Source organism: Corvus kubaryi, unplaced genomic scaffold (genome assembly GCF_017639235.1).
Source record: "Corvus kubaryi isolate FWS band 111438036 unplaced genomic scaffold, C.kubaryi_AGA036_p1.0 137, whole genome shotgun sequence".
NCBI lineage: Eukaryota > Metazoa > Chordata > Aves > Passeriformes > Corvidae > Corvus > Corvus kubaryi.
In genome coordinates, this window is record NW_024580671.1 from 33,738,156 (window position 1) to 33,750,461 (window position 12,306).

At 35.6% G+C, this 12,306-nt stretch overlaps 1 protein-coding gene across 9 annotated transcripts in view; it reads right to left on the bottom strand.

Moving 5' to 3' along the window:
- The window catches only part of CACNA2D1 (calcium voltage-gated channel auxiliary subunit alpha2delta 1), a 365,110-nt gene that overhangs the window by 194,455 nt on the left and 158,349 nt on the right, over window positions 1–12,306 (bottom strand). For all 9 annotated transcript variants that reach the window (XM_042018479.1, XM_042018478.1, XM_042018482.1 and 6 more), the window contains exon 4: window positions 1,315–1,374. In XM_042018479.1, coding sequence (XP_041874413.1) covers window positions 1,315–1,374 — 60 coding nt within the window. The remainder of the gene's footprint in view (window positions 1–1,314; window positions 1,375–12,306) is intronic.

Here is a 12,306-nt window from a genome sequence, read left to right on the forward strand (position 1 = left end):
ACTTTTGCACAACCGAGGCCTTTTCTGCTTCTCACCCTGCCCCTCCAGTGAGGAGGCTGGGGGTGCACAGCGGACCCCAACTGACCCAAGGGATATTCCACACCATATGGCACCATGCTCAGCAAATAATGCTGGGGGAAGAAGTAGGAAAGGGGTGGACTTTTGGAGTGATGGTGTTTGTCTTCACAAGTCATCCTTAAGGGCAAAGGAGCCCTGCTTTCCTGGGAATGCATGAACACCTGCCTGCCCATGGGAAGTGCTGAAAGAATTCCTTGTTTTTCTTTGCTTCTGCATGAAACTTTTGTTTTACTTATCAAACTGTCTTTATCTCAACCCATGAGTTTTCTCATTTTTACTCTTGCAATTCTCTCCCCCATCCCAATTCAGTGGGAGTGAGCAGGTGACTGTGCAGTGCTTACTTGTCAGCTGGGTTTAAAGCACAACAAAGTTCTTAGAAAACCATTGTACATTTAACTGTATGCCACTGTGATTCTCGCGGATGTGCAAACACAGTCTAGGTTTGTAGCATCACCATGTAAAATTACCATCTACTTTAATTTCTGAAGGAACATGGAATAAAGCATAATAAATAAAATAAATTTAACACTTAGCAGGGAACTATAGCCTAAAATTAAGAAGCTTATAATCATGCATCACAATATTAATTTGGCCAGATTGGTAATAAAAAATCAATGTTGTACATTTTAAAATCATGTCACTTATTTTTCAGTAAAGTCTGAAATTACTAAAGAAGATATTTTAATGTTTGATCACGTTTGAGCCTCTTTCAGCAGTACTAGAATACTGAGAGATGCAGTTATTTAAATATAGAAAAGTATTCTAAAAAATATTCTATGACTCCCAAGTCATGCAGATAACCAAATCCTTCTCTATTAAGTTATTTCCTGCTTTTATTTTTTTCCTTCACATAAGGAAAAGACAACTTGTAAAAATTTTTTCTATGATTCTGTTTCAGTGTTTGGCATAAGCACACTTTTAGCTGATAACAACCATCACTCAGATGCCTTCTCTGTAATCATTCCCTGTCTGTCAAAACAAACAAATGTCTTGTGTACAACTCAGAGCTACATCCCTGGGTCTGTGAAGCTCCCGATGAGCTTCTGAAGGGAAAAGTTCACTTTATTCTCTAGACACCCTGACTGAGACTCTGTTTACTGAGTTAAATAAAATGCCCATTCATAGTCAGTAACCCCATCTGTAGTAGATATATAAACAGCACATTTGTAAGACTACAGTTAACATTTCAAAGAGGAAAAATCAAAGCAGGTTAAAAGGTGAAAAACCGAAGCTTACCCCAAACTCATCCCTCCACTGATGTGATGCTTGGTACTTCTCTGCTTCTTTAGCAAGGCGCTGAAAAACAAAGAGAGAGAGGACATGAATTTTAGTCTTTACTTATTCTTCACATATAAAAGTCTTTTTCTTTTACTTTTCTCGTATACATGTTTTCTCTCTCTAAATTTTATATATCTATGCTTTTTTTTGCATTTATTTGAAAATTATGTATATTTGAGTAAAGGTGAACCATCTCATCTAAAAAAAGCTATTTTCTGTATTATTTAAGTACTAATGCATTAGAAAACTTAACCTTCAGTCCAATATATTTTAAGAAGTTCTACTTAAGTTCAAAATCCATCCACATCCTGCTGAAAATTCTCCTTACACAAACTACCTTTACTTATGTTAATTAATTTAATCTACCATCCTGTAACAAGTACATATTAGAATATTAAAGTACCATGTTATGGACATTTATTTCTCCATTATATCATTTAGCTTCAATTATGGAAACTACTGACAGCCCTGTGATTATTAGGGATGCATAAAAAGTCAGTAATTTGGGACTAGCTGGAGTCTGATCTCATGGATTGAATTAGCAGCTGGAGAGTAACAGGCATGTTCCTAGAGGGCATTTCTCCCATATTTAATACTTTGAATAAAATCCAGTCTTTTCACTTAGCCCGACAGGAAGCAAAGCAGAGTGTACAGGAATTCGTTCTTTCAACTCAATCTCTTGTGCAGATACATCCATTAGATTGGATGATGTGTTCCTCCTCATACAAAATTTGAAGTCTTTGAAAAAAAGCTGTTCGGATGCAATTCTTAGAAGTTTATTACAATTTTCCATACAGAAGTTGTCAAGGTAATGCACATTCTCCAGCTAAGCTGCATATGGATCCCCCATTCCTAGAGGCAGCACCCATCCCTAAAGCCAGCTCACTCTGAAGAAGCAGCTACCTGATGTGAATGTAGTTCAGGTGGACTCAGCCATGTCCTAATTGTTGAGTGACTTACTTTGAGAACTCAATTATTTTACAGCCCAATAAAAATTTTAGCAACTGTTTTTAGGGAGTCATGGTCCCTTTCTAACAGACACAGCCTGACTATGTCCACCAGATAAGTAGGCATGAAAATGCTTACTGTGTAACAATGAGTCTGATGACCCTTTTAATATTCAGACCAATCCCTACACAAAATGAACTGGTGTCTAAGTCACATTTTCAGTTGAGTCACCTTGTCAGTTCTTGCTAACCACCAAAAGGAATATAACCAGAAAGTCCATGTAAGCTGGAATTGCAGACATGGTGCTGTCAGAACATCACCTTAGACCTGTCCCAGATTGCAACCACCTGTGCTACCTCATCCCAAGGGTAACCCCTCTCCCCTCTCTAACAGCCACCAGGATGATTGATACATTTCACAAATGAGAACTTAAGATCTTTACCTTATTTTTAGGTTTGAAATCATTCTTTAAAACCAGAAAAAAACTCAACAAAACTGTGTGCTCTACTGCCACAAGATGTACCCCCACTCAATTGTTTTATTGTCAATTCAAATGATTCTTAGGTGACAAAAACATACCAGCACCCTACAGGCATTGTCCACTGGAGGTACCTCAACAGTAACCAAGTACCACATTAACCAAAGATAAACTACAATATCATTTCATACATTATACTGGGAAAAAGAACAGTCCAACTCTCTCCTGACTGCGCTGGACAAACATCTACAGTATTTTCATTTTTTTCATAATATACTAGAACAACTTTGTCCATCTAATTTATTCACTCAATCTAGCCTGTTCTGCATCTGAATTTGACTGTTCTCTGATAAATTCAAGCTGATTAAGTCATGTTTCACCAGATTGTAGCAAAGCAAGATATAACACTTACTACACGTGTAAATAGCTGCAGTTAACACTGTCCTCAGATTTCCTTCACACTCTGCTCTATTGCCTTAAGGTACTCTGAGAACCACAAAAGACAGCAGAACCCAAATGCACAAACTGATAGATGGATTGTGGAGAGAAATATATACTCATCATTAACACTACTAAGAATTTTCCATGGAAAGAACTGCAGCCATGCTTGAAATTCCTCAGCTCCACCAGTAGATTTCTTAGCTAATCTGCACTCTAAAGTTAAAATGCTTAAAGAAAATTAAAAAAAAAAAAAAAAAAAGTTGTTTAGGGTTGTTTTCTCTTGTCTCGAATGAAGGGAAAAAAAGACTATCACTCACAAAATAGATATTGTATTCTTGTTCTCCTTTAAAATTTTTCAGTCAGGTTTCAGTTAGAACCCATCCTAACTGCCCAAGTAACCTTCTAAAATAACCTTACGTGCAATATCTACAACACATTACACCTTAAAATAGCCTCCAAAATGAGAGGCTGTCATTTGGGACATGTGTACAGAGCTCTGCCAAAGGTAATTAAGCTCATACGATAGTCCAAGCAAACTGTTTAGAAACGGTAATAACCAATAAGAAAACAGCTTCTCCTTGACTCCTAGAACACCAAACCCAACACCATAATGGTAGTACATATGACAACTGTCGTGGTATCCCTAAGTGGTAGGGAGGAGAAGAGAGATTCAGCAGGCAGGAATTGTGCAGCAAGATTGATTTCTTTAATTATTTTACAACTCTTTTATAGACTTTTTTCTTCATAGTCTAATTGGTCAAAGGATCAGCCACCCCTTGGGGTGATTGGCTAAAATCCTAAAACATCCATTGTCAAAATATTTTTCTACTGTACTATAAACAAAGGTCGCAGGTATTCATAGCTTACAGAACTTTACTAATATCTTCTGTGAGAGAGAAAAGTATCTCATGGGACTGGAAAGAAGCAAGCAAAATTCTTGCTAGCAGCATATTTGTATCCACAGACAACAAGACAGGACCATGCATACAGGCTCCAGCAACAGGCTGAGACACCTTTTTGATTTCTTCATCACAGCTAACCTGAAGAACCTCTGCATTTTGCTCTACTGTCCAAAACTCACTATTTTTTTTTTTTGTTGTTACAGTTATTTTTTTGTTGTTACAGTTATTTCATCAATTCTTAAAAATTTTATCTGCAATGTATCTAATACTTTAGCTGGAATGTATATCTGGAATATATATTTATAATGTACTTCCTAATACCCTATGTCAGCACTCCTTGGTCAAAAATAGCCATACAGTTAAGCAAACTCAAGTTACCTGTGCCTTTTACTGTGACACGAGGAGAGACTAATTTTTCATATCTCAAAGAAATCATGCCTGCTTCCTTTTGAGGTATGCAAATGTCAGGTCTGGCCTTCCCCATTTTGATGGAAGAGTCTCTGGAGAATGCTGACAGAGAAGCTGCACAACAGTCGGCTGACACCTGGCGCTTCCCATTTTCCTTCTCATTACAATGAAAGTTTAATAAGGTAACAGCTTCTTTAACACCATGACCCACTGCAGCTCCCTACAGATTTCTCCTACAAATACTAAAATCCCAAGATTCAAATTTTTATGTGAAAAAAAATAAGAAGAAATGGTTTAAAACTATATTCCTGTATATTAGCTTTCAATAATTTCTTCCTCCATGCCTCTGTATTGTGCGCTGTGTAGATGAAAGCTGTGAGATGTTTTCATGCCTTGATTAAAGCTCTATTTAACATCATCTTTTTGGAAACAGAGTATAAAAAACAGAACACTAAAAAGGGAAAAAGAAGCAAAATTAACGTAACAGAAATGTTCTGGCTTACTTCAATATATTTAAGGAACCCTACTTCATGCAGTCTGCTGGAGAACACATATTTACTCTGAAGTAGTAAATAAATTGAGAAATGGGGACCAGGGAAAGAAGGCTGCAAAGGCTAACAGAATGCTGTAGCATCTCTTCGTTTGGAGGATGCTCGACTGTGGTGGCCAATTGACCTGTGGTACAAGAGACAGAGAGAGCTCTTGGTAAGACAGCCTCTGGTGCCAAAGCCCTAGTGGTTATGGTGAGGGAAAGGAGCCTCTCCAGGATGCCTTGTTTGGTTATGGTAACGTACCCCAGTTGCTTCCCCCGTTGGCTCCTGGTGTTAGCCACACCCCTGTACTTCAGCTCGAGCTGTCACCTGCTCGGGGTCATTTGCCTCTAGAACCCTTCACAAGCTGTAGCAATAAACTGCTTTCTGTGGAACTCTAAGCAAGGACCCTTCTCAACTCCTTGCCGTCAGCTTAATGTTACTGCAGCCATCCCTGCGTCGGTGTGCTCATGCATGTGAGCCACAGAACCGTAGGGGACTCAGTAATACCCGACAGCTGTGAGATAGTGTTTCTAAGTAAGGGATCAAAAGAGCTGATGCCAGATTTATCCAGTGAGATTGACACAGTAGCTTATGTCAAATTTAAGGTGCTTGGAAACACTTTGATTAAACATGCAATTTGTTTAGTAAATTTTCCTAGATTAAGCAATTACTTCTATCTCTTTATTTTTTTTTAAATTTAAACTTTTTTTTTTTTTAATTATTAATGAGAACTGTTCTCTCTTTTTTCTTTTTCTAAGTACAGTGAAGCGTGATTATCTTCAGGAATTTCCAGAATACTTACCTCATCAATAAAATATAATTATCCCTTGAAAAACAGTGACTACCCACAAATAAGTATTTTTAATCAAACTTTGAAAGAAGTCAAGAGGTAACTTCCACTAGGTTTCCTTATATCTATCAAAGAGAAAGGTTATCTTTAAAGGAAAACAGCTATTGAAAAGCTAGATAAGGTGCAAGTGTTAGTTAATTCACTCCACCAGCCTATGAACCTTTCCTTAACTTTCAAAGGGATCATAAAAGATTATGCACATACAAACACACACACACAAATAATAGAAAAGAAAAACGGCAACAAAAAAAGGTCCAAAGCCCAGCTACTTGTCAATCTCAAAACCCTCCATTTTCGAAGGTCTTGTCCCCAGTTTCCAAGTTCATGTTATTGTCTATGAAAGACAGCCTTTGATGCAGCACAGACTGCAAGAATCTTTATCTGATCTGTAAAGATCAATTCCCTAGAAGGCTTATTCATCTTTCAGCCTTCAGGTTTTTTTTACGTATATGTCATATTTTTATCTCTTCCTAGCCAGCACGGGATTCTGTCAGCAACTGGCCCAATTAAAATTATATTCAGTACAATGAAATAAATATTTTTTTCTGCTTCCCACTCTCCTTTATGTATTTTATTTGAAAATTATATTCAACTACTTCTTGATATATTAAACTATTATAAAATGAGTAATCTTAGAGTTAATAGATATCAGTATCCTCACAAACTTTCTAAATCACAAAATGCATGTATTTTGTAGGTTATTTTAAGAAAACAAATACCCATGGAAAATATATCAATATCAAGCTTATAAAGAACAACATAGAATACACAATGACTTTCAAGTCCTGATTGTAAAATATTATCCAAATATCCAAAACTGTTCTTGCATGAACAGCACAAAAGCCACAAGGAATATGTGTAAAAGTGGTTTAATACATAGTTTTCATATATGTGTCTGAAATACAAATAGTTTTCTTCCATAATTGGTTATGAATTGGATATTAATTACAAGATGAGGAAGAGATTTTGTAAGACTCAGATATGGTGTCTGAAGTATCAGTGCAAGACTGTTATTATTATTTCACTACAGGTTTAATACAGACTTACAAAGTCTAAAGGATTACATTGTCATCTCAGTAAGCTGTTACATTCTATATTAAACCAAATTATAACTATTATCTTCTACCTTGATTCTAGTGTCTTTACATGCATAGCATATGTTATATTTTCACAGGAATCCTTGGCAATGAATTATCCAAATACCCATGAATTACCCTATTCAATAATTATATCCTATTGTATAAAAAGATCACCCAGTTTGTCACACAGAGAGTGTTGAGTTCAACAAACAACTGTAAACTGGAAGGTCAGTAACCCAAAAGTGAGTATAGATGTGATAATGATAGCAAGCCCATAACCCTCATATAAATAGATATGGATTTATTTTTTTGTCTAATTTCCATATTTCCAGTGGGGCACAGGAGGAGTTAATAGGGGCTGACTACCCTTTTACATGTTATTTATAAAGATATTTCTTATATGACCTTCCTTACAAGTGGGCACTGATAATAATTATCACCCCAAAAGCTCTATCTAGATTTGATGAAGCTGAGGCATGTCAGTATGGATAAGACAGTCCTAACCATAAAACAATGTCTTAGATTGAACCAAAGACATGCTTAATTTTGCTGATTTAAATTTTAATGACAAGTTTTAATATTTCCTCTTTCATGTAAATTTGTTTGCTTTTAAAAATATTGTGATTGCTATCATTGAAGCACAAAAGTTTCCATCATAATTCATATTTCCCTATGTCAAATAAGGACCCTTTTTTCTCAAGCTTTGCTGTATTCCATTATGTAAATGCCATCATCTTCAGCATAAGTGTAACCAGAATTTTAAACATATTTTTAAGATTTTTTATAATATATATAGTGACCAAATATAGGTTTTTGGTTTTTGCTGATCTGCAGCTTGGTTATATTTTAGGTATTTACACTGCAGAGTCACAGCTTCTCTTTACTCTGACATCTGCTGTGCCACATGATGCTAGTGTGATCTGCACTCTGTTAATCAGGATATCTAAAGCATATAAGGTCACAGGAAGACTGTTTGTAACTGCTCTCCTATATTCTATACAGAATTTCTATGTTGCACTCCTCAGCTACTCTCTGGGGACAATTTCACTTTTGTCATCTAAGGCAGCATTTCAATCATATTCATATGGAAAAAGGGTATCCTAGGGGGTCTGCTGACATTGTGATACTTACAATGCACACTTCATATAAAATTAATGGCCTAAACATAGATACAGTTTGAGACAATCAGGAATTAGCACAATTTTTCAAAAAGCTAATGTCATTACACTCTGGACAACAGTTCAAAGTAACACCTCAATCCTTGTCTTCCACTTTATAAACAGCAAACTAAAATGCCAGTTTTTTTTTTTTTTTTTTTTAATTCAGCTTTAGATTACAAAACTCAACTTTAATTAAATAGTAAGCAGAAAATTACTTTCAACAGTTTGTCTGCTTTTCTAATGAGTTTCAAGCCATTTTTGCTTTATTCATATGAAAAGTCACTCTATTTCAGACCTTCTAATCAGTTTTTCTAACAAGATGACCTTATATCCAAAACAAGGCTGTCATGTTGGCTACAAAGAAGCCTAATGGAAAAAAATTATTATTACTCTCTACATGTTTAGAATACAGGGCTTTAAAGGATTTCAGTATCTTTTTATAGCTATAGATAAAATCATTCTTTATGATTCAATACAACCTTTATTCCTATTGTTTATTTGAATGAAACAAGGAAAAGTAAGGTTGATTCTCTTCAGAGAACTTTTACACTTCTCATGGTTTTCTAGTTCCAAAGCATATCAAGCTTTATTTAGACCAGTGGGTCTAAATAAGATCAGGAATCAATGGGAAATCAAATCTGAACTAGAGTACTTGAGATTAAAATATTTCAGGTGAAGTTTATTCCTTCTGATATAACGAATCACATTTATTTTAGTAGGCAAAACTGAAATAAGGATGCCCTAAATAAATGCATCCCACATGTGCTTTTGACATCTAAAGCATCATGTGCAATCACCTGTCACTGACAAAAGTGTCATATAAGAAAAGTAAAAAAGGATAAAACCCAAAGCACATTTTTCACAGTAACACTTCTCCATTACATAAAAGCAGCCCTCCTCTAAAACATGAACTAGAAATAGCTCTTCTCTTCTATTTGTTCTTTTCTTTTAATGTATTTAAGAATCCCCTAACACTAGCAAGTTAACAAAAAGAGAATGAAAAAGTGGCATTGTGGCAGTACTTCAAGTCCTAAAAGAGTGGTGAAAGAGTCTTTCAAATATATTATACTATATTACAATTCTCAGTTAAGTTTTAGAAAGAATCTAAAATCCTTCAAAAGTAGTCAAACGTACAGATACTGTCAAACACTTTTTGTTTCCTTCCTGAAAAGAAATCTCACGGAGCTGGAACTACATACACAGCTGAAATTCATCACTGGAGAATAAATAACTGAATAAGTAAATAAATAAATAAGCTAAACCCCATACATCGAAAGTTCTGGAAAAGTGATATAGCTCGATATGTACTTAGGTGAGTGCACAGCCTGCAGAAGTTGCAGGAGGGATGATGTCAAGTACTAGTTTATACTGTCTGAAAACTTACTAGTTTCACCTCAGATTTGTCTCTAATGTCCATAGTCCTAACTAGAACTAGTAAGACCATTGGTACCAGATGAAAAGAAACCTTACATGAGCAGTCAAAGGCAAAAATGAACCACAGGTCCAAACGCATTGCTGGAGGACTCCTGAGTACCAGAGAACAGAACAGATCAAAAACAGCCACAATGAAGAATGTAGGGAGCATAAAATTGTCTTCTGTGACTGGAGCACTGAGTCCCATCCATGAGGCATGAAATATTATTTGTGTGAAAAATCTTACATGCTTAATATAGTGCAGCATGAGTGTACAAATTAATTATGTTCAACTATTATTAAACAGCAAAAGGAATGTAGTAAATCTGCATCAGAAGGTAGAGAAGCAGAATTTCCACATTTATGGGGAGAGGGAGGGAGGAAAGAAGTTCAGTTCTCAAGCCGGAGTATATTTCTAGGATGTGTGCAAGCAGGAGATTTGAGAATCTGGGCAATATTATGACAGCTTGATACTGCCAAAAATGTTTCAGTAGACAACAGAGTACAATAGCACTGTAGATAAAGGCAAGAAGAAAAAACTATTAGAAGAGTAAGATAATCTGCCAAACGCATCTTGACATCTAGCAGTGAAATCTTACTAGAGTGGCGTATAAAAATAGGAAAGATCACTTATTTTAAGACAAAATTTATCCTTCTCATTTCCAGAAGTTTAAACCCCTTACAGCATATTACATTTTCACTCTAATAATTCATATTCCTTAAATGTAAATCACATTAGTGTTATATTTTTAAACAGGCTCAAAGTGAAGGACACACACTGAAACCATTAGACTGAAACTGCCAACTGCTCCAACAAATCTCAAATTGCATAACACCACCAGCTCCAGCTCACTGCCTGCCTTAGGAAACTCTTTTGAGCTTGACAGATGAGCTAGTAACTTCACAGGCATGATTAGAAAATGACATGTATATTGAGTAGGCATGCCTTGCTACCCTGTTTTTTTCACATATTTTCTATCAACTCAAGGAGAAACCAGAATGGCATAAATTTATTTCTAGAAATATCAAAATTAACTCACTTCAAAAAAAGTGTTCTAAAATGTCAAAAAGGTAACTTAATTTTCCTCTGACTTGAAAAAAAATTAACTTGACGCTGTTCAGCTTGCTTTACAACTCCTTTAATATCTCCTCAGTAAGTTTCCACTTCAAACAAACAAACAAAAAGAAAAAAAACCCATGAAATATAGCCCACCAATTTATACATGTTAGCAGATTCATTGAAATCTGAGTAATATCCAAATGGGAACAGACATAACAGAAATATGCACATGCAGATTTCCCTTATTTTAAAGGGAAAAGTAGGAAGAAAGAACAAATCAAATAAATACCTCCTTGCAAAGTACAAGGAGAAGAAAACATTGATACAGACTGGCATCACTTATTCAAGAAAAACACTGAAGTCAGTTACCTTCAACTGAATAGGGGATGCATCAGCAGTTGCATCTTGTCTCATCATATAATCAAACAGAGCAAAAAATTTCCCAGAATGCTAAATTTTCATATGAGTTTAGTAACAACATATCAAATATTACCATTTTACTGTCAATACAACTCAACACTATTAAATATATATTGAATATTCAAAACACTGTTTGCAGTATTTTGGTTTAAAATTATAGCTTCTGCTAAAATCACAAAAGTGGAGTTCAGCTAGCTAGGAAAACTAAATATAGAGAAATTTAGTGAGTTCTAGATTTATTCACACTTTGTGTGCTACAAAAGATGTTTAGATGTAATGCTGTTGTAATTCCCAAAGAAGATCATAAAGCTGGAGATTTAAAATCTCTGCTGAATAGATAAGCAAATATCTCTTTTGGCCATGTCACCAGAAACAGCATTAAGCTCTCTCAGATTTGGATGGGTATTTATAGAAAGAAGAGCAAAATCCAGATTTTCCAGAAATAACAGGAGTGAACAGAGCTCGTTTATCATCTCTTCCTCTGCAGAATAGGACAGAAACATTTTATTCCATTAAGACACATTAATAACCTAAACTGTAATGATAAATTCCAAGTAGTTAATGATTTATAATAAAATCAAGACAGCACTGAAGTCTCCAGCAGCATTTCCAGAAATGGGCCTATGATGCAATTTTATTAATAATAAAATGTAGAGCTTGAATGGTGGAACCAAAGTGTGAATTTTAGAAAAATATCATCATGCTCATCTCAGTTCTCAGCTGTATAAAATAGAATGACAGATTTGACTTATTAAAAGTCTGTTAAAAAATGAATCCACCTCCTAAATATATATATATTTGTTTAAAACTATAGCTGAAAAAAAAATCTAGCTTTAACAAGGCCAGATAGTGTCTCAGCAGCTTTGCATGTCAGGCAAAAAGATAGAGCAGGTGGTGGGCTATAGCTGCTGAACAATCAACTTGATCTCATCAGCAGTCAGGGGGTAAGAGCCAAGGAAATATGCTACTGTTGGCAACAGCAGAAACAAATGATACATTAATACTGCATGCTATTTTAAGGCAATATTTCCCTAATGGAAGTAATTCTAGTCAAAAGAAATAAAAAGAAGTGTTTAACTGTGAGTCCTGGAGAAAACTGAGAATGACCTTCCCTTGGCAAAGCGTAACAAGGATTTTTTTTTTCTTCCCAGAGACCTTGTGTCAGCCACGACAGCAATGCTGGGAACACAACCCTGCTGCTACGCCTGGCTGTGACCAGGGGTAACAGGACACCCAAAGCCCCTTCATTCCTTTCTTA